General features: G+C 38.4%; 2 protein-coding genes across 2 annotated transcripts; one reads left to right on the top strand and one right to left on the bottom strand.

Annotated features, from left to right (window-relative positions):
* Nucleotides 1–1,178: 1,178 nt before the first annotated feature.
* Nucleotides 1,179–8,041, bottom strand: si:ch73-390b10.2 (Golgi pH regulator). The gene is made up of 14 exons (XM_031734633.2): nt 7,806–8,041; nt 6,412–6,471; nt 6,191–6,294; nt 6,001–6,107; nt 5,807–5,908; nt 5,492–5,612; nt 4,383–4,463; nt 4,177–4,286; nt 3,901–3,989; nt 2,761–2,853; nt 2,521–2,616; nt 2,109–2,198; nt 1,952–2,017; nt 1,179–1,630 (listed from the first exon to the last, which is right to left on the bottom strand). Exons 1-14 carry the CDS (start codon nt 7,845–7,847, stop codon nt 1,424–1,426), a joined length of 1,368 nt encoding a protein of 455 aa, XP_031590493.1. The 5' UTR covers nt 7,848–8,041; the 3' UTR covers nt 1,179–1,423.
* Nucleotides 8,042–8,985: 944 nt separating this feature from the next.
* Nucleotides 8,986–21,858, top strand: zgc:113337 (uncharacterized protein LOC503741 homolog). Its single transcript, XM_031734444.2, has 7 exons — nt 8,986–9,158; nt 9,707–9,778; nt 9,874–10,197; nt 11,227–11,556; nt 15,439–15,723; nt 17,591–17,692; nt 20,241–21,858. The coding sequence occupies exons 2-7, from the start codon at nt 9,715–9,717 to the stop codon at nt 20,246–20,248; spliced, it is 1,113 nt and encodes a 370-aa protein (XP_031590304.1). The 5' UTR covers nt 8,986–9,158; nt 9,707–9,714; the 3' UTR covers nt 20,249–21,858.
* Nucleotides 21,859–23,018: the final 1,160 nt, after the last annotated feature.

The following is a 23,018-nucleotide window of genomic DNA, read 5'->3' as shown; positions in this document are numbered from 1 at the left end:
GAGCTTTTCAAATATTCCCTAATATTCTGATCAGGTAAGCTGCACACCAAGGAGCTGAAACAAAAAAAGGAAAAAACAAAAATTCAAATGGGTAAATGCTAACCTACTTTCAAAGTAAATGTGAAAAGGCTAAATTAATAAAATATATATATTCAACCGAGAGAAGATCAGCTGGGTCTGACTTGAACCCAGCTGGAAAAGTCAGCCTGTCCACCAAAATATTTATCAGCTGATTTTCAAGAGTATAGCAGGTGGCCTTCTCTTCTTTGAAACACTGGCACGTTCCATCAGTGATTTTTATTTTTAAAAGTTAACTCACTGGATATTCTTGTTATTGCATATTCAAAAATATTTTCTTCATAATTATCTAAAAGCAAGGACAAGAAATCACACCTCTGTTTGCAAAATATGTAGTAGTAATACATTATATTTATTAATTATTCCCTCCCAACCAAAGTGGTATCTCCCTAACAGCAACGACTCCGAGTACACTCGAGGATCGTGACAATCACGCACCTTTCTCCCCACTTTTAATGCTCCTGGTATCATCAGTGTACCATGCAGCCAGGGTTGTGGGCTGATCTGCAGTTTGAAATTTAATCTTTATGTCATTTATAATTAACAGAAAGCATGGTGGTGCAACGGTAAGCACTTTTCCCTTACAGCAAGGAGGTCAAATCCACCAGGTCGCCGAGGCCTTGCTGAGTGGAGCGTGCATGATTTCCCTGGTTGCGTGGGTTTCTCAAGGTACTGACAGCTAACTGACAGTTCTAACTTGGGTGTGAATGGGAGCGTGAATGGCTGTTTGTCCCTTTGCGTTAGCCCTGTGATAGGCTGGCCACCTGTCTAGCATGTACTCTGCCTCTCACCTAAGACAGCTGGCATAGGCTCCAGGCCTGCAGCGACCCTGAAATTGGATAATCGATGGATGGTAATTTACAATAAAGTTAAAGGAGTAGGTGTTGTCTTAGTATGCTGCTGTGGCAAATAATCCAAGATGGTGAAAAATGTGGCCTTAAACCAAACCATTTACAATTTCATCCAGCGGAAACGTTCACTGACATATGGTGAACAGGCTCCAGGTCAGCTCCAGTCATGACAGTGAAGAAAGAAAAGAATGTAGCAAACAAATGAAACAGTGTTTGTATTTGTAAATACAAAATCAAAAAACCTAATAATAATGTTCTGTAAATACTTTAATTTCAAGAGAGGAGAGAATTCAAAGTTGTTCTGTGTGCCCCAAAATGTCCCCAAAACTTATTCCCCCAAATCCACCATTCCTGATTCAGGAAAAGGCAGTCCAGGTAAATATGTCCAACATATACATATAAAAAAAAATGTAATTTTGGATATCTCTAAATTCCAAATTTAAAAGTTAGCCCATGCATCATGAGTCCAAAGAGAGGCGATGTACTTCAGGAGATCAGAGTGCCATGTGTTTTTCTGGTGCCTGCTTGTGGGCCAGATAAAGGAAGAGGATGCTGGACAAAGCGCTGACCAGGAAGATGACATCAAACCAGCGGTGATAGAAGTTGAACTGCAGCTCTCCCAGAACCTCTGTCACAATGGAGCGATACTCCAGTGGCATGCTCATGCGCATCAGCAGCACAGACGACACGAAATACATCCCCTATTGGATTGAGATGCATAGAAACTTCTGATTGCCAAATTACAGTTACAGACAATTTGATTCAGTATAACTCGTTATGCAATGTTTACAATCTTACAACTCAGTCTCATGTTTACAACTGCAGGTTATTGCTGGTATTTAAATCAACACCGGCAAGTGGAGGCTAGTGCAATATGGAAACAACTGTGTTTGATGTTTACAGACATATTTCTACATATTTTTTTTTGCACTGAGAGAATTGCACCTCAGTTTCATTGCTACAACGACAATAAAGATTCACGGTCATTTGTAGGCTGCAAGTTTTCTCAAAAACACACTCACCATGATCTGAGCGAGGACGAGCACGATGACATTGGAAGACTTGCTGCTTGATATTGCGTAGAAGAACTAAAAATAAGCAGCAGAAAATGTTTCATTAAACTGATCATGAGGATCAACATGAACTGCCTAAAAAGACCTTATGAAGTGACAGTTTTACCTTGGTGAGGGTGATGAGTAAGCCACGTATCGATGTGACGATGATTATTCCCACCAAGATGAAAGAAATGTGTTGGGACCAAAACTTAACCTGAAAAAGTGAGAAAGACAAAAAAAAATCTATAAGAAAAACAGTGGCGTGAAAAACAGATTTTATTTTGTAGCCATTTATTCATTTAAATTCAAAAGTGATTCCAAGGATCTTTAATTGTGAACTGTGAGAACTCAAAAAAAACAAAAAAATGAGCATGACCAGAGTTCTTGCAGAAAACAACTTTACAAGAAGTCTGCATGACACATGCTGCAAATTTTAAACATTAAGGTTAGACAAATAGAAATTATGTTTGGGTTGAGTCTTATAAACTAATCGAAACACAGCTTTGTGCTTGTGTGTGCATGGGTGTGTGTCTCACATCAAACTGAATGCCCAGGTAGTTCACCGTAATTTCAATGCCCCTCGTCACTGGATCCGTCTTTCCCACTCTATCAAACACTATGTTTATAGTGGCCTAGGATTACAAGAAGAACATAATTTTATTACATCTAGTGCAATAAAGATACACAGTGACACGTTATTATGTAACCAAAACTCTGTATGTGATTATGAATGGAAAAAACAACAAAGCCAGAATACATTATGTGAATATTCTCACCATGAAGATTTTCCACACACAGTAGATGGAAAAGAAGTAGCCAAGGAAGTTAAAGTATTTTCCCTGGAATGTCTTTGAGTACTCAATTCGCTCCTGCAGATAAAGAAAGGTGGTGTTAAAAAATTTGCAAATCATTTACCCTACATACAAGAAAAGGGCGTAGTGTGTATAAATAAATGTGTCTATAAAGGCAGGACGTGCTGTTATGGTGTCAGAGTCCTCTTGGATTTAATCAAAACATTCAATTAAACAATGGTTTCTATGGAAAACACAGGCACGCAGGTCGCTTTGTGCTTCAAACTAAATCTTACCTGCTTAAATCACAAAAATAACAACCACACTTGCCACGTTATTAACATTTTAGAATCAGCATTTTACAAGTAATCCTCTATATAGTGGATTACAATGTAAATGGTTCACATCATGCTAGGGGACTCATGCTAGTGCATATGTTATAGGGACCCTGATCAATAACTAAGCTTAACAGAGTGATGATGATGAAAGCTGAACAGTTATTAAGTCATAACATGACCTGAATTCTTTACTCGGTACTTACTGAAGAATAAGCAAGAGTGGAAAGGGACCTGGTTTCAGTCCCTTTTCAGTCCAGCTGATTTTTCAGACACATATTTGCTGATTTAAAAAAATCAGATATTCCAATATATTGGAAGGCTTTTCCCCCCCATTCAGACACACTTATTCCATTTGTTATGCGTAGTTATTAATTTACTTGCTCAAGCTTTGCCCAACTCTGCTCAGATCAGTTGATTGATCCCAATATGCATGTTCCCAGCAGGGTGGTTGGAGAGTGCCCTCTGCTGGGCAAACTATGCAGCATCAACACTTGCACCAAGATTGAAGGGTGTTTCTCCTCTCTTTTCTTTACTTTAATAGTCATTTAATCAGCTGTTGCTAGTGCCAATACAGATAGATCAGCAAGTAGCTAGTATCAGATCATACTAGTGGCCCACTGATAAATCAGTTGGGTTCTAATCAAAAGAACAGAAATCACAACTGAGATGGGATGTTCAACTTGTTATAGATGAGGAATTTTAAAAATCTATACAATAAATTAGAGATGGTCTCCGATGGTCTCCTCCAAAGTGTGTGAGTGTGAGATCACACATGCACATGTGTTACCTTGGTGGCTTGGAGGTCTACAGTCTCAAGAAAAAGCTGCCGACTCAACTCCTCAAGAGCATCAACCTCCTGCTGGACCAGCGAGAGGTCTGGAGAAAGAAGTCAAGGATGACTACAAATATTTACGCCTACTTAAAGTAGAGATATCCAGTAACAGCTGAAAAATCACAGAAATTAGTCTTCAAATAAGACACAAATCCCGTCCCGTTGTGCCACATAAAACTGCTGTGGCAACCTTGTGTGACAGGCTTTATTCATTATAAGCATAAAGGATACTTTCACTGCCCGTTTGTGTAGAGGTGACACTCTTGATCATGCCCCAGAATCCTGTCTGTTTGTTCTGGTCTTCCCCACGCTGGTACATCTGCCTCCGGGTCATAGCAATTCTTTAAAAATTGTTAAAAAAAAAAAAAAAAAAAAGTATGAAGTGCGACACAAATATGTTTTTGTAGTTTAAGAAAAAACAAAAAGTCTTTTCTTACCGTTTCTTTTTGCTGACAATCATGTCCATAGTCTGAAGCAGCCGTCTCTCCAGAGCAAGGATGTCACTGTCTGTTACATTTCTATGAACGCAACAAAAGCACAAAGCATAAAGGCAGTGTCAGCTTTTGTTTGAACTCTGCCATGAAAAAAAGACACAACTGAGTATGATAATTAGTGAGACTTGGATTAATATAATGCATGATTACAGTCATGGTAAAAAGAATGTACAGCCTCTTTCAATTATCACGATATTATAATAATAAAGTCATCTGGCTTATTTAAGAACAAACCATGATGTGACATGTTACACTGTGTCACTATTTCACAAAACTAAGACAAAAACATAGAAGCAGTGTGAAAAACATATAGTATACGCCATGACACTTGTGAAACCACTTTAACAGCAATAATTTCAGTTAACCGTTTCCCAGTTTATCAGTCCCACACATTTGTGAAAGTGATAGATGGGGAGTGGGTCTCCCATGCTGACAATTACTATGAGGCATTTGTGCTAATATGCTCTGTTTCGTTTCTGCTAAACATGACACTGTTCAATATGACCAAACATCTCCACTCCAAAGATGTCTTGTGGTTTCTTCAGATACAAACCTAACTCATGCTGTCACGTTCCTTTTAAAGCAAAGAGGCTTTCTGAAAACCCTCCAAACCAACCACAATTCTTCAGTAGAAACTAAGATATAGCTCTCGGTGTTTTTACAGTTTCTCTGAGCATTGCAGGGTCTGACCTTGAGGTGACTTTGTTGGGATTTTCACTCCTGAAACGATTGGCAGCTGTCTTGAACATCTTCCATTTATGAATAATCTTTCTTGCGGTAAATGACAGATATACAACCCTTTCCCGATTGACAGGCAGTGACAGTTGTTTCTATAAGATCACTTCAGTAAGGGTGGGCTTAGTTTTTCACATGCTGCTTCTGGATTCAGGCTCCATCTTTGTTAAATAAATCATGACACGGTGTAATGTATCACATGCTGTTGTTTATCAGAGGTTGTATTTACCTCATTTGAAGCCCTGCTAAGAATATACTTTCTGTTTCAGATAGCATAGCTGAATGTGATGTCAGAGAAAACCCACAGTGGAGCTTACCTGAGGAAGTAGGACATGTAGGTGTAGGGACAGTTGACGGCACCAAACCCAGACAGCAGAGCCATGAGAGTGACTCCGATCACACCAACACGACTGATTAGCTGCTCAATGGATAAAATCCCTAAAACAAAAACCCCCCACAAAGCATCAGACTGAAGCATCACAACTCTTCGCTTGCCCTTCAACACTCTTTCCAAAGTACAATATAATAGATCGGACCTCCATATTTTAAAAAATATAATGTTTGAAATATTCTACGCAGTGTGAGAACATAAAGGTGACTGGTGGAAAATAAAGTGAGCTATGTGCACTCACCATGTTTCGGGCTCAAGATTGGGAATGGGTCTCCCAACTTCCAGAAGAAATACATGAAGGTAAACCACACCATACAGGCAAAAAGAAGCCGCTGTCTCTGCACTGCTCAGAGAGACATCAAAAGTTAAAGTTTAGAAAAGTTTAACTTTAAGTGATAATATCTGACTTTTAGTGGGCAAAAGTGGCGAACTTACATAGGCGGATGTTGCTGACAACAAAATAACCAATGTAGAAAGGCACCACAAAGATTAGAACCAGCAGAATCACATAGAGATTCAGCTTCCAGTGGAAATACCTGGAACTGTTGCAAACACATAAAGGCTGATGTCTTTCATTGGCTGTAAGCAACAAAACACACTTAAATCTCACAGAAAATACACCAACCTGCTGCTTAAGGCACCCAGAATCTCAAAGATAATGAGCTCAAACATGGTGCATGAAAATGCAAAAGTGACAGAGAAAACCACCTGGACAACATAGTGCCGCACCTGCACACAAACAAAAACACATTTAATTAATTACAATGCAACCTAAACACCTTAATTGTTCTTATTGGATTTATTATTATCCATCCTGGTGATAATTTGTAAATAAAAACACTGTACCTCATAGTCTTTGAACAGCTGCCGCATAAAGAACAACCAGCCAAAACCAAAGAACAGAACCTGTTTGGAATAAAGTGGGAGGTATGTGGAGGACAAAGAAGTGCATACCATCAAATTTCAGTTAATCAGAGCTAGAGACAGTTTGATGGATTTGTTCGAATAAATATGTGCTTAAGTTAAATACGAAAGCATGTCTTCAGCTTCAGGTTTTTGGTATAGGTGCTTGTTAACTGGCTAATTCTCACATTATCACAGCTTACTGGCTATGAAAATGTCCAGTAAGCTGTAGGATCACTGGGATCAATGGCAGTTCCAGTTCTCTTACCCAATTTGCAGCCCTGCACCAAAAACAGTTATCACCTATTTGCAATCAGGTGTTGTGCCAAAAAGTGATCGTCTGCCAAAAACTGTTTTTCGGTATTTGCCAAGTAATCCTGAGCCACAAACAACATTCCACAATTGTCACAAGGTAAAAGCCACAATCTGTTTTTGGCAGTGAGTTTTATAAATCTTTTTATTTACCAAGTTAAAAAAGCAAAACACTTTTTTAAAAAGAGTAATCTGACCAAGAGGACAGCAGAAATTACAACATATATAACAATAGTTCTGTAAACATATTTCAAGTGTCCGAAAAGGACCGGATTGGTTATAATGTAGGTACAATAACACAGAGTTATGAAGATACTTGAAAAACTGGTAAATTTTACATTTTATATATAGCCTTCTTTCCTGTTCAATAAAGTTAATTTACAAATATAAGTAAAGACATTACACTTAAAAAACACATGGAAACATTGGAAATCAGTTTTTGGCACAACACCGGTCATGAGTTTTCACCCACCTTACAAAACAAGCATGCATTCTGCAACAAGGAAATCTAACATCCACAAGTGAAGCTGACGAAACTTAGCTTAACCTACTTCTAGTTTGTGAAACTACATAATCCACAAGTTCGCCTGCACAGCAAACCTACTATATGTCTATCCTCGCAATTCACTAGGAAACAGCCTGAATGTTCTTTTGTTAAAATCACCATGTAGAGCAAATACACATTAAAGTACTCAAGAGATGTAAACATTCTCAAAATGTACTCTCAAAGCTTACATTTTAGTGGAGGCGCTTGTGCTTAGGTAAGAAAACAACTTGTAACTCCTAACAGTTGTTGTTATTCTTCTGTTGAATGAAGTTATTTACAACCACAACTCGACTTCGATATTTAGCAAGGGCTGTAACATCTGTAAACTAGCACCAAGCTAACAGTCTTTAAAAGGCGTTTTCGATGTGATATTGGGAGGATATACTTGAGAGTCAAAGCTTAGACCTGTCGCTGCATGTCCATGTGTACAACGTTAAACACGAGTTACAACCAGTCGACTCATCCAGCTCAGCATTACCTGTGAGGTGAACATAATGACTGAGTCCACTAGAAACGACATGATGACAGTTTAGTGCGTCGAAAACTAACTGAGCATGTGTAACTGGATCGAGCACAGCTTCCGTTCACCCTGACATGATAGAAACTCTCCGATCTGAATGCAAATTATTCGTTATGTCGTTAAGAAGCTCATATTAACTGTCATGTTAAAGCAACTGCCCGCGAAGGGACGTCACCGAGATGACTCCTGCAAATACACTTCCGTCTCACAGTTATGACGTCAAAAACAAAAAATAAATATCCCCAAGAGCACCTGGCAATATGGCTTTAATTCTATAGCAAACCGTGAACGTGGCTATATTATTTACATATATCAGACATTTAATTTATTTGACAATTGTTGTATTTTCCACATGTAAAAACGTAGACGTAAAAAAAAGCGCAACAAAAACGCAATATTTTTCTTTACTTCAATAAAGTTAATAAAAACTGTATTCAACCATAGCGTTAATTTTTTTAATCTTTTCAAATAAATTGTGAGTTATTTATAAATATAATTTATTTAATTATTTATTCACTTTTTAATACCTGGGGACAAGAGAGGCAAGACTGCGATGGTGTGCAATGGAGGGATAGTGGAAATACTGGGAAAAGTATGCTAACTGTAGATGGAGTTGACAGGCAGGACACAAAGAAGAAGATCTCAGAGAAGTCAATAGAAGTAGTGAAGGAGGATATGCAGAGGGGTGTGACACAGGAGGATGCTAGGGATAGGGTGAGATGGAGGACACTGGAAACCCCTAAAGGAAGCAGCTTAATGAAGAAGACTTGTGTATTTAGTATTTATATATGTATTCCTTCATTCATTCGTCTCAGCTTTAGAGTAGTTTGAAAAACAGTGATTTTTTTCTGACGTCACCCTATGAAGTTTTACCCAAAGTCCCAATGAAAGGGATTTTTGAGCGTTAAACCTTAAATTAATATGTTTTACTCAAACTTCTAATTTATTATAATGTGTATTTGACATAAAAATGAAACACTTGTCAGCTGCGTCCTGTAGTCCATGGTTGACTGCAGGCTCCCTGAAACCAGAAATTCACACAAGTCCCTCCAGAGGGCGTTGTGAGCGCAAAGTATGAGCTATGTGGTTCAGCCTGTTGCTACTTGCAGGCGCCTCACCGCAGTCCATTGTTGGCCGGCTGGTGTTCACGGCGGAGTTTCATGTGCGCACAGTGGAAAAGAGTTGGATGAGTAAAAAAGGTCTCTATCTTTTTCTGGAGTGAAGTTTCCCGAGACTGACAAATCATAAGGATGAGCGAGATGTTGCAGAGGTAGAAGATTTTAAACTGTTTGGCTTTTTGGTATACAAGCGGTGAGTGTCTGTCTCATGGGTCTATTTGTATATAATAGGGCTTTTATTTTATTTATTTTTTTTTAAATGAATTTTGTTTCATTCACTTGATTAACTACAGCTTATCTGATTTCAGCAAAATAGTACAACATTTATGTAATCACTAATTTCTTTCATGTGCAGTTATCTACAGTTGTATTTAATTTGGGGTTTGAACCGTTAATCCAACCCTGAATCGGTTTAATCATCTCTGCTGTGATAACTTTGCGACCTACTCAGGCTTTGCAAACTTAATTTTTAGATGTATGGAAATATTTTGCACTACATCCCACTAAATAGTTTTGTTGGAGTAAAAGTTCTGTAAAAAAAAAATATTGTACATCGTTGAATACAGCAGTTTAACTGGCTTTCTGAGTAAGAAAAGTGAGTTTACCTTTTCAGCCTTTATTCTGCATCACTGGATCATCAACTGTTTTAAATTATAGGAGAGGGTATATTCACACAGGAGCAGATCATCATCATTTGTTAAATCTCAGTAACTCTCATTTTCCTCTCTGTTGAATGAGCAGCGAAGAAGATGATGATCCAGGCCTCCTGTCTGCAGCTGTGTACACTCTTGCTTATGGCAGGACGCCTACAAGGTGAGTGTGCCAAACCACGCTTATAGCATAAGGAAAAAGCCAAAGTGAGGGTGTTCTATACATCAGCTTATGATTTTCTCTGGTGGCTGTTCCAGCCAGAGTAACAGCACCCCAGCATCTGGTAGCACCGGTGGAGAAGCCTTTCACTTTGACCTGCAGTCTTTCAAAGGAGCGAGGTGAATCCCTGAGAGAGGTGCGTTGGCTAGATGTCCAGAACCAGACCCTGCTGACCTACAAGCCTGGCAACAGGGAGAGCGTGAGCGGGCAGCAGCATGTGGAACTCGCCCCGTCGTCCACGAAGGACACCTCGGCTATCACCATTCGCAGGGTGGGCTTCCGTGATGAAGGCTGCTACACTTGCATATTTGACCTGCACCCTACTGGTTTAAAGCAGGGATCGACGTGTCTCACAGTGACCTGTGAGTAAGCCCATTAATGATAACATTGACATTAACATTAATGATCTTGGAGCAACAGCAGTATGTTATAGTTTAGATAAAGCCTGTGCGCTTGTGCACATTTCTGAAACTGTACCAATCTGTTACAGGACAGAATGAGTAGCTTGCCTGTATGGATTAAGGTACTGATCCTTTACAGCAGTGTTTCTGGCTCAGTTAAGTCAGAGACCCCTGGTGGATTTCAGTTCATTCTTCTCAGATTCCTGTAATCAACATTATGTCGTGTAGTCCATAAAACGGCTTTGCAGGGGTGAAAGTTCAAAATGAATTTTTTTTTCAAACAGCTAGAGTGAAAAAAAACACACTTGCTCACTTGGGAAGACTTGCTCTTGCAGCCAGTTAAAGTAATGATCCCCTTGACACAAGGAAGGAGACAGACGTCATTCACAGGGTCAAACTGAAGAGTTCAATTGTTCTGAAGTGGAAGCAAGATGGCCTGTCAACCAGTTGATTAATATCATCATTAATATCATCAGTGTCGTCTGTTTTTGAATGTGAAAATGTGAGACGTGCTAAAATAGCTGTTGGTATATTTGAGAAATAACAAAGATTAAAATTGAGACGCCACATGAGAATCATAAAAGCCACTCAGCTAAATGGAGTTTCCATCGTTTCTGTCCTCAGTGGTGCACCATTTCTTAACTGATTTTGGATGCCTGCCCTTTGCACCCGACCGTTAACACTGCAAATATGTGAATACAGATGTCCCTAACCACCGCTCACCTCTGAACAAGAGTTGATGAGTATGTTGAAGCTCAGCCAGTCATGTTAATAAAGAGCCGTGGAGCAGTGGGAGGAGGGCTCATTTCACTAACCAAAAACAGCTGGTATGGATTCCAGTGACTGGTTTCTGTTTGGGCGTCTCATATTTCTGAATATTAACATTGTCCTGTTTGCACCCTTTATCTGCCTTTTTCTTTTCTTTATCTTTTCTTCTCATCCATCATTCTTTCACTGACTAGTGTTTTTCTTTTCTTTTTAAATCTCCAGCTCAAGTCACCGTTGATGGTAACAAAACAGCAGTGAGCGGCAAAAGGGTTTCCCTTTTATGCTCCTATGGTTTGCCAGAAAAAGTTCGACAGATAACGTGGAGGCGCATTTCTGCTCAAGGAGAATCCACGGATGTAGCCTCCTTTGCAAAACGGAGCGACCCCATGATCGAGCCACCCTACCAGGGGAGATTCTGGCTCACTCCCTCCCTGTCTGACAGTCAGCTTACCATCCAGCCTGTTGCCATCCAGGACGAAGGCTGTTACACTTGCATGTATGAAACACATTCTGATGGGCTGAAGACCTCCACAATTTGTCTCTCCACCTACGGTAAACACCTGTTTTTCCCAGTGGGCTATTACTTGTGATGCTGTTATGGTTCAGTATTGTAAAAGGATAATCCACACAAGAACACATTATTTGTACAAACCCTGAGACAGCTTATGTACAATAAACTTACTATGTATCAGAAATGAAGCACAGTTTAAAAGTTTTCAGTATGATCTTAAAATAAAAATTAATATTTTGCTAATTGCTATAATCATTAATTATGTAATCTGCTTATACAAAGTGGCTGGTGAGCACAAATCAGAGGAAGTAAAAGAACAGGCTCTGTACTGTTGAAAAAATATTTTTTTAACAATATGCAAGAAAAAGCAAGTCTGTGTAATGTTTGTAAAGTTATCTTACAAAATTAGTATTTAACTCATTTTTAACTAGCTCACCAGATAAACTGGAAACAGAAACATCTAGCGTGTTTCTGCACAAAGGTAATAAACACTGCTGGTGAAATTGCAGTATTGTTTTGTCATGCAAAAAATAAATTTTTCACATGATTCTGTGCAAAACTAATTAATAAGAACTCGTAGCACCAACTTTACGAGCAATAACATGAATTTATCAGATTCTTACATCATTGTCCAGCCTTACCAAGCGTTAGTTTTTAGACAGATGGTCTCACATTTGATTGAAGATTACTTTGGCATACAGAGGAGTTCGTGGTCAACTTAGTGACTACAAGGTGCTCAGCCCAAATCATCACCCCTCCACCACCGTGCTCGGCAGTTACATTAGGCATTTGTGCTGATATGCCGTGTTTGGTTCTCTCCAGGCAGGGCGCTGTACATTACAGCTCCGCTAAATTATCATCAAACCAAACGTCAGTCTATCCAGAAGTGTTGTGGCTTGTTTGGATGTAACTCTGCAAACCTAATTTTGTTATAATAAACATTTATATGTGTCTTTGGGGCTAAACTAATCAGCATTTCTGGAAGCTGTGTTCCCAGTTTGAGGCACTTCTTCCTTCTTCGACCTTCTTTGAGGTCATAGTCGTAACAATGAACAGTTGTCCTTAGCAGTAAAACCTTATAACTACACTTAAATTGAATAACTGTTGCTGTTAACACTGGGCGGTCTCTGTCACTGTCTGCCATTGTTGATGAAGTCACTATTGCAGTGCAATGTAAGATATTTGTCTTGAAGTAGTATATCCCATATCTGGTAAATCGTTTGGGTACTGTTATAAAAGTATTCCCGTTACATTTTACTGTTCACATTAATTATGTTAGTATAAAAAGCAAAATTCTTGTTTGGCTGAAGTGAAACTGGGGCTTTAACATAGTGTGCAATAATAAATTGCTGTGTGGGAATCGTCCAGTTTCACTCATGGTGTTTTGTCCTGACAAGTCTACTTGTCAGCAGATCCCTCTGCAAACTCAGCAAGGAAACACACTGTACCAAATAGACTGTGATTGGTAAGATACTCACTTGATTTAGTTAATTCAGACTATTACAGTCTCATATTTGCTTTGTAAAATGCTTAAACCAACCCTTTGCCCCCAGAATTTAACTGGAAGTGATTGATCTGTTCTGAGATTAAATTAAGCCCTGGACAAGTGGAAGATTTGGCTTGTTGGTGGCACTAGATGAAATGTCAGGCGACCAATAAAGTCATTAAGAGTCTTAATCGAGGCACCCTGAACCAAATTACGCACAGAATTTCACGCCAAATTTCCAAAGCAGTACATCAAATTGACATAGTTTGCTCTGGACCAACGGACCTAATCAAGGTTCCCTACCTCCCACAGAGCTATGATTTTATTTGTTGTTAGTGCGACTGATACTTCAGCAATCTTCAGTTTTTTTGAGGCTGTGTTTTTGTAAAATAGTGTCACTAGTGCATGGAACAAAGAAAATAGTTGGAGCTGGAAAGCCAGGAGAAAAATAAAGGAGGCAGGCTTTAGTGCAAGTAGGAGACAATTTAACTTAGACATTGTTGGCAGGATAGACAGGTACCCCCTGGGATTCAGATAGGAATGTGCATCTTTTCTCCCAGATTTTGCCCTCTGAACAATTTTATGATATCGGCAGAGTAGGCTGTTGTTAACACACAAACTCAGAACAGAACAGGAGTGTGTCCGTGCAAAGAATGGACCATTCGGTAGAATGATGGAGGCAGGGAACGAGGTCCTGATGCATGACTCCGTCAGTGTTTGCGGCAGACAGTGATTCCCTCTGTGCTTTGTTTCTCTCTCTCTCTTTATGCTCATTTGCTTTTGCACTTTTCTCCCATTCCCTTGCTCTCACAGTTATCTCAAGAAACACACGTGCTTTTGTCTGAAGCTGAACTGTACAGTACAGTAGGCGTTCTGGGTGCTGAAGCAAGATTAGCATTAATGTTTTATTCTTGCTGCTTATTGCCGCCAACAGGCTTCTAACTTCATTCCACTTTGGGTGTGACATAATACGCCCTCTTTTCTCCCACTTTCAGACATACTGTTCAAGCCCAGTTATAGCCCATGCAGACACATTTACATTATCTTTGCTATTACAAGTATTATTGATTACATTAATAAAAAAAATTGTACTAAGCCAGACCCCCTTCACCTTTAGATCTGCCTTTGTGGTAATTCTTCATGGCATATATTTAACAAGGTGCTGCAAACATTTCTCTAAGATACTGGTCCATGTTGACATGGCAGTATCACACAGTTGCTGCAGATTTGTCATCTGAACATCCATGATGTGAATCTCCTGTTCCACCACATCTCAGTGGTGCTCTTTTGGATTGAAATCTGGTGACTGTGGAGGCCTTTTCAGTACAGTGAACTCACTGCCATGTTAAAAAAATGATTTGAGCTTTGTGCGTTATCCTGCTGAAAGCAGACCACGCTCAAAGTAAATCTGTTTATCTATATTCACTTTTTCAGTGTGAAAAACATGGAATGGAGAAATGTGTAATGTGATTTAAAAGCTCTAAAAAGATTTTTCATACTACAAGTGAAGCAGTCACTGGGTTCACATCTGCATGGCTGCATTAAATTTCTGCATGAAATTATACATTTTCAGCTTTTTTATGTCACAGTTTGTGGTGAAAGAAATGCTTAAGTTCTGTATTTAAGTTGTAACACCAGACTTGACATAGTATACATAAGGTAATATATAAATGTCTTAACTTACTACAAATCTCAAAAGTAATCGCCAGCATGAGAGAAAAAGCAATCACAGTACTTTGATTGTTTTTGTGCCATTGTAATAGGTAACATCATAGTCATGAATGGGGAGAAAAATGTACTTCCTTATAATACATTTGCTCTTTAGGACACACAAGTATTACATTTTAAATAAAAGCCACAGTCCTTCCAAGCTATGCAACACTAAGGCATTATTATGGTTTGGATTGGTGTCAGATTGATCTCAGATTTGACCCACCCTCTAAGGCTGTTGATGGGTGAAGTTTATCACGTAGAATTCGCAGAAAATGCTGAAACTATGAATGCCAGATATCTGTGGCTAAATGTTTTCTTGCCAACAGAAATGTTCTGAGTTCCAGTGTATCACATTCCTTTCTCAGCCCAGAGAACAGAGAATTGAAAACAGCCAGATATTTACTTATGGATCTAAGGAGTGCAGGAATTCGCATATCTTAGCTGAACCGAAAGGCTTTAAGGGTTTTATTAGATATGATTTTAGAAACTTAAATAAGCACACTTAGATGATGCAAACTAAAACAATGGGCCAATTTATAGATTAAAGTAATCTGACACATGCTTGCTTTACCACAGCATGGTTTTCATATTTCACTGACTGCTTTTATTATTATTGAAGTAACAGAAATAGAAGCAACAGAAAGGTTTACTGCAATAAACTTGCATTTGTGTAAATTTAAATGCAGATAACAAAGCGTTTACTGTTCCTGATTATTTTTCGCAGTGCTACCAAAACCTCAGGTGAGCTACAAAACCACTTCTCCAGGGGTGATCGAGGCAAACTGCACCTCTGTTTCAAGGCCGCCAGCAGAGATTGTGTGGAATGTGGAGAGAGACAACCGCACCATGGGCCCACCTGTGACAAAACAGCTATCGCAAGATGATGGGACCACTCTGGTGATCAGTACGCTGACTGTCCAGTCTGGGTTGCTGAAAGACGTGTCGGTCAAGTGCTTGGTGCACCACAAAGGGCTTGAGTCACCAATTGCTGTATCAATGAACACTAAGAGTAAGTTAGTGTTACTAATCCTTCTTCTTTGAAGATCTCAGCGACTGAGCTTTTTTGCCCTGCGCTACGTTACGTTACAAACTTACTTTCTGCAGGCAATACTACAACCCAGAATGAAAAAGAAAGTAGAAATAGTTTTTAAATGTTCTCTAAAAGACACCGATAAACTGCATTACACTAGTTCTCATACTTGCAGACTAATCTTTGTCTTATGTAGGTCTGTGGAGCCTTTTCAATTTTTTGCATAAAGGCAATCTTCACTTCATAACATAGTGAAATGAACATTTGAATACCACTCTTACCTTCATGAAAATGAAACTACAGTCAGCTGGATACCTTACTTTAGCACAAAATCCAAGAATTCAATACTGCATTAAAAGATGGAACCTCAAGGGTCAAATCAAAATTGCTTTTTTAAGCTTCCTCATGGATCTTCTGAGCAGTGTTTCAATTTTGGACCCATGGACCCTGTGTATTAATATTATGCTCTGCTGAGCACAGAGGCAGTGTCCTTGGCTGATGCGGTGTAGCTTGTTAGTAGATAGTCATATAGACCACTGCTTTTTCTCGCTTGACCACGATTGATAACACAGCTGGCCTGGTTTCTGATCCACTAGCCAGCACCGCCTCCTCCAGTCACCACAGGAGTCTCTGCACGATGCCTTGAAACTCATCAAAGCAGAGCCATGAATATGAGGTGCCCATAAAAAGTTAAAATGCATTCAAATATAGCTCATTGTGGAGTGCTGTTAGCCCTCCAGGACCACCGCTGTGTTTGGATTGTTCACCCTGTTCTGACCATGTGCAAATTTGCAATGACTACTGAATCTCTTTTGCTGTGTTGGGGGATTTAAATTTAGGGAAGAGTACAAAATAAGGAGGTAAAGTATCAGATTTTTCTCTAGAGAAGCCTGAATTATGATACTATAAATATTTAAATATACATAACATTAAACAGTAACTTACTTCCTATCCAGAATTCACTTAATGTTCAGAATTACCATAATGGCCTTACGGTCTCTCTATTTTAAAAGTCTCAATAAAAGGAAGAAATTTGGAAGTGAAAGCTCAGATCTGATGAGCAGGGGTAATGTAGAGCAATGGCTGTATAAGCCCCCCAAAACCCCCCAAAACTCTACAATGCATGTCATCTGTTTCAAGTGCTGGATTAAGGTATGATTTTTGTCTTTTTTTAAAGACAATATTGCACAAGCAACCTATAAAATGATCATTTGCTGTACCTACATGTCTGTTTTCATGCAGACCGAACACAGAACATGTTAAATAGAAAGTTACAGATGCTCATAGATGATTCGTTGATGCCAGCCATGCAACTCTCCCTTATTCCAGTGTTTATGCTAAGCTAACAGGCTGTCCTAGGAGCCTCTTAGTTTACTCAGCACCTCATGTTAACTGATAAGCATGAGAGTGGGAGTCATCGTCTGTTTAAGCTGTTGGCAGGAAAGTGAATCAGCAAAGTTGCTGAGTGAATTAGTGTTTTCTCATTCTTCACCGGTATGGTTAAAAAATCTTTGTTGTTGTTTTAATTAATAATGGTCTGGAGGCTTTGGCATATGTAAACTGTGTGCTATTGTCAGGTATTTGGTTTTATGATGACCTGTGGTTGATCTTGGTTTAATGGGTCAAGAGTGCAGACATCTGTGAAATCAGACAGTAACTAAATTAAATCTGAGATTTAATCAGGGCTGGTCTATAGCTGCAAGAGGGAGCTTCAGTTTAGCACAGCCCTTCGGTACACACAGTCACCGAAATACTAACAGCAAAATTAAATTGAAGAATTATATGTTTATCTATTTATGGGAGATATTAAAACTGCTGATCAGATTTCTGTATTTTTCCCTTCCAGTCGGGACGGCGCTCACCATCCTGATCTCGGTCACTACAGTAGCAGCTCTGTTAGTTCTGTCTCTCTGCTTCTGCCTTTGGAAGTGTTTTTTGCGTAAAGAAGGTGAGTATCCCCACTGTATAACTCCAAAAATGTCTCACTGTCATTATTTGAGGGTTGTATCAGGAATACATATGAAAAATCTCATGTTAATGTCAACACTCCTGTCGTTTTAGCCAACTGTCCACAGGTTTTATGTAACTAGTGGTGTGAGCTGGTCACCTGAAGTTAACTAGATTGCTTTATGTTCAAAAATGCTACAAAAAATGCAGTATCATTAAAAATGAAAGCTTTAAAATACTTTTGTTAAAACATTAGCCTAAAAAGTGGAAGATCCCTAATTTGATTCCAGGAGAAGAAACAAATGGGCTCCATGTCTGCCAAATCAAACATGCAGAGCTACACATGGTTCCCGCCCTTTGGAAACATGTGACTTAAACAGTGAACAAGCTAAATTAATATTGAAATAAAACAGTGTTTTTTTATTTCAATGTTAAAGAACTGCTTGTGCACCAATGCACTGTACTCTTGATACTGTCAGTCTCTTGGCTTGAATTGTTTTAAAGTTATTACACTTTTTCCACTCACTCCATCGTAATTCTCTTAAAGCCAAGAGATCATTTGAAGGTCAAGGAAATCTAATATTTGGGGCTCCTTCTCTTATTGTGGGTTTAGGCAAACTGCCTGGGTGCTTCAAAAACAATGAAGAAGCAGTTGCCAGGTGTGGTGTTCTTCAACAATAGTGTTATAATATTGAAATAATGGTCAGAAAGGCATTTCCCAGAGGTCAGATATTGTGAAATGTACTCACAGTATCCACTGACGTACATATTGTGGTATACACTGTCAAGTAAATTTACTGATTTAGTTCCAAATTTGTGAGTTGTGTAATTACCCCAATTGTGAGATTCCAATGAGATTTGTCAGTGTGTTATAATCTGCAAATATGTATTGAGTTTCTGTGTGCATGATTAGATTAGTAAATGTTTTGAAAATAAAAAAATCATCTCTTTCAGTCTGAATACAGATTTGGAGATATGTGTACACATTTGCAAATCTTACTATGCACACACCTCCACTTTACTGCACACATTCACAGGTCAAAAGGACTTTTTAAGATATTCTTTTGCACATTTTGCAAATCTTATTATGCACACATAGATTGTAATGCATTGTAAACATGTACATTTTAATTACAATAACATCCCCATCGATAGGCTACTCAGTTATCACCAACTTACATTAATATTTAGTAGCATGGAGGAGCAGGAATTTATATTGTATGTTGTTGTAAACTGGTTTTATTCATATCTATAAAATTACCAGATCTCTCTTCTTAGTTAGTTTTCAATCTATAAACTCTGAAACCAGCTTTTGCTCCTATACAGTATCTGACTGGTCTTTAGTCAACTTGTGACATAAATGCTACATTTACAATATTGAATAAATGAATGAAAAAATGGGTGCTGAAGCTGTTGCACTCATTATTTGAGATTCCAGTTGTATTTAATACTATCATTAGCCACACGGCCTAAGGGTAACTGCAGATTCACTTGGTGATGGTGGAGAGGAAAAACCCCCCTGTAGCAGGAAGTGCCTTCTGGCAGAGACAAGCTCAGAGAGGAGAAGATATCTGCCTCAGTTGATCAGTGGAGAGGCAAAAAGAGAGAAAAGAGAAGCACAAAAGCACAGTTAGAACATTAACAAAGGCACAAAAGCAACAAAAAAAAACTATGAGAGAGTTTAGACAAAAATGAAGACTGAGATTCAAAGACTTTTAATTTTGAGACTAGAAACTTCTAAAAGTCTCCGGTTTTCTCAGTTTTTTGTATTATTTCACGTTTTATCAGTTAGTTTTTATATATTGATTCAATCTATCCATCTGGAAATGTGTTTCATAATGTCCTCGAAGTTTAGTTAATATTTACAGTTAGGATTGAACATCGATGGTATGATATTCCTGCTTCATTGTCCTGTACCTGCACTCCATCTGCACTTTACTGACAAATTTAAGAGCTGTTTTCTGTCTGAGCAAGAAGAAAGTCCAAGTATAGCAGTTCTGACTGAATAAGGAAATCAGCCAAAGCCAACCAAAGTCAAAGAAAACTTTACAGACAAGACTTTTGCAAAGAAAGATCTGATGGAAACAGTTACATTTATACACTGAACAAAATGAAGAGTTGGACAAAGACTAGGTTCTGCAGTTGGATGCTTTTCCCACTTACCTCATCTTATTCTGATAGGAATGGTTTATGGTAACGAATTTTCTTGGAACTTGATTTTAAAAAGTCTGATTGCAATAAAACTATATTATTTAATTGAATCATTTGTGATCCAGGTATTATTACATATACTGTAAAATCAGTGTGATTGTCATTTTATGTTTTTTTAAAACCTGCATGATCAACCACATTTTGTCTTTTGACTTTGTATCTAGCTTTTAAATGTGCCTCTGTGTTTTCTCACATGTAGTACCTTCTTACAGTTAAACTGTTTCAGACTTTTTTTCCACAATGTAAATGTTAAATATTAGAAAAAACATGATTTTTACACTTTATAATGCATTTTTAGATGTTCTTGTCATACTCTCTCCCCGTACTTTTGTTTTCAGCTGATTAATCGTAAACAAACCAGACCAGAGGCTGACAAGAAGACCTGCTGGGAGCCAGCCTTGCAGAATTATTTCCCTGCATTATCGTCGTCTTCATCATCATTATCTCGGTACAAAGGGAAGATATTCTGACACACCTCTGTAGGATGTTCAGTACAATCCTATTTATGAGCACCAAATGGACAACACTTAACTCTGCTCTGCTGCCTCTGATATAATCTCCCAGACTGTCCTCACATGGTGTCAGTGAGAAACTCTTAAGCAGATCTCGCTGTCGTTCTCTGTGTGACTCTGTAATTGAATGAATCGATGCCCACGCATTCCTGAACCAACAGCAACGTCTCTGTGCGGCAAATTGAAGTACTTGTTTGGTAGCACGTCGCCTGTCCTCAAAACACTTTCCTCTCTTAGACTCTTAGTCTTTTACCTGGTCTTTAAAGAAAGAGTGCACTGCTATTTTATATTTTTCATATTCAGCAAGTTAGCAGAAACCAAATGTGTATTTGTATGTATCCATGCTGAAATTATAGGCAGTAAACTCTTTATGTTTTGAAAAAACATAAATATATATAATTGTATTTTAAAACAGTGAAATTATATTAAATATTCCAAGATTTAGCTGCTCAGCCACGCCTGCACTGCAGAGATGTACTAACATTTTGGATGATTTTTGGACAGTAGGAAAGAAAATGCCATCCCTATCCTTTAAATAACCAGATAACTGTCACTATGAGCTGATACTTATTCTTCCTCTTGTACCTCAGCTGAAGAGCCCGTCGCTTCAGTGTATTGTGAAAGCTGGGTGGGGTCATCGGTAGTGTTAGATGAACTAAAAGGGCTGCATACTGATTCCTTGTTTATGTAATATCTATTACAACCTTTTCTACACGTTTCAAAGTCTGCTTGTGTTTGATTTGTGTGTGCATGTGTGTGTGTGTCCATGTGTGTTCGTTAGAGGTTGAATTCCACGGTCAGATGGCTTGAATCAATTGCCTGAGGGAGCAACAGTAAAACCTTTTTGGTGCCCCAGAAAGGAATGCGTGTCTTGTTCGATGCCTCCATCGTACAGTCATGGTTAGTGGTTTGAAAAATTGCTTGAGAACTTCACGTTAAACACCCAAAGAGAGACTCCACTCCTCTAAATATTTTTGCTCTGGATCAAAGTGGTACCTGCGTGCTTATATGATCAGCAATGAATTGCAATGGCGCTTCTGGGTATTACTGTGTTTGTATGTGTAAAGCGGTGCTTTTAAAATGTTATTTCCCTGTTGAAATAATATTTCATTTCAAAGCATATGACTTGCATCTGTCAGTTATTTTCTTTGTAAACAGACGAACAGCACGAAAGTTATTAGAGTTTAAGATCAGCACTTCATTCAAAAGCTACAAAAGCATTTAAGTAGTACTTACCTGTATGTGGAGTTTGAGCACACACAGTGCTCAGGAACACATCATTTACATCAGCATAATTCTGAAAGTGGGTTCAGATTTGTTTAATAGGAATGCAACGTAGCATCCAACAGGAAAAAAATCAAAGGATGCATGAATGACTATTTACATATGTAAAGTTAATGTAATAAATGCAACAAACAGAATAATAAAAGTGTTTAAAAATGCATCTCTTTGTCTTTAGTTTTCAGACTCTCACTGTCATCCTTTCAGCCTTTAATCTCAACTTTGTGCATTTCCAACTATATTTAGAAAAGCATCACATTCCTTTGGGCTGTGCCAAACCTGGTGGCCAGATGCCTTTTTTTTAATCCCAAGCCAAGTTGTGGTGGACATTGCTGAGCAAATAATCACACACATATTGTGCACACTTTTACACAGAGAGTCTGCTAGGCATGTCAACTGAAAGATAACATTTACTATTTATGCTTTCTATTAGATATATGTTTGTGTATTTAACTCAGCACCTGTATAAATCTAAACAGCATAAATTCAGATCCGACTGCATCTGGATTTATGTGAGAAGTGTGACTAAAACAGTGCTTTAATTTAGCAGATATCCAAATTGAACCAAGCTAAAAGATTATGTTATTTCTTTTGCTATGATGAATAAAAATGCTTAACATCAGAGTGAAATCATTCAAATATAATAGTTTTACACTCTTAATTGATCCCTGCTCCTGTTTAATCCCCTTGGAGACATCTGTATTTTTAGCAAAACCACATGCCTTAAGCATTCATAGCATTTTTTTTACCCTGTCAAAAGGTTTGTTGCACTGCTGCAGACATGTCCCAGACACTGATTAAAATTGCACAGTTTCTAAACCTGTGGTTGTCTATTTGCATGTGTTTGAATCTGCATGTGAAGGTTTATAAGGTGTTTCTCAGGTCATTTGTTTATGTAAAATGTAAGCAGGTCTAGGTGCATGTGTATATGTTAGGATTAAGTGAGTTTGTATGTGTAAAGTATGTGGTATGCACGTTGTGCTTTAGTGAAGTGGTAGGGTGGGGTGATGGAGTGGTTTAGGATTATAAATCTGCACATACTGCTGAAAAAAAATTAAACAAATACTAATTTTATCCGCCCCCCCTCTCGGGAAGGCCGTGATATTCCTCTCAAGAATACTATTTTTTTTTTTAAATTAAAAAATCCCCGTCTCACTTGTCATTTTTCCAGATCAGTTTCGAAAGTTTAAACATAATGTAAAAGCTTCTTGTGTTATTTCACTTCACTAATATTCACTACGTATTAGAAAATGTTTTGCGGATATGCTCGGACGTCACAGATGTTACTCTCGATCATGATTTTGGAGGAAGATGACACACACT

The sequence above is a fragment of the Oreochromis aureus genome, linkage group 16, assembly GCF_013358895.1.
Source record: "Oreochromis aureus strain Israel breed Guangdong linkage group 16, ZZ_aureus, whole genome shotgun sequence".
In the NCBI taxonomy this organism is placed as follows: domain Eukaryota; kingdom Metazoa; phylum Chordata; class Actinopteri; order Cichliformes; family Cichlidae; genus Oreochromis; species Oreochromis aureus.
This window is presented reverse-complemented; position numbering and strand designations above follow the sequence as displayed.

Coding starts and splice junctions, on each gene's coding strand:
- zgc:113337 (XM_031734444.2), top strand. CDS start 9,715: ATGATGATCCAGGCCTCCTGTCTGCAGCTGTGTACACTCTTGCTTATG. Junction 11,557..15,438: donor AATTTGTCTCTCCACCTACG/GTAAACACCTGT, acceptor TATTTTTCGCAG/TGCTACCAAAACCTCAGGTG. Junction 15,724..17,590: donor TGTATCAATGAACACTAAGA/GTAAGTTAGTGT, acceptor TTTCCCTTCCAG/TCGGGACGGCGCTCACCATC.
- si:ch73-390b10.2 (XM_031734633.2), bottom strand. CDS start 7,847: ATGTCGTTTCTAGTGGACTCAGTCATTATGTTCACCTCACAG. Junction 6,472..7,805: donor TCATTATGTTCACCTCACAG/GTAATGCTGAGC, acceptor TATTCCAAACAG/GTTCTGTTCTTTGGTTTTGG. Junction 6,295..6,411: donor AGCTGTTCAAAGACTATGAG/GTACAGTGTTTT, acceptor GTTTGTGTGCAG/GTGCGGCACTATGTTGTCCA.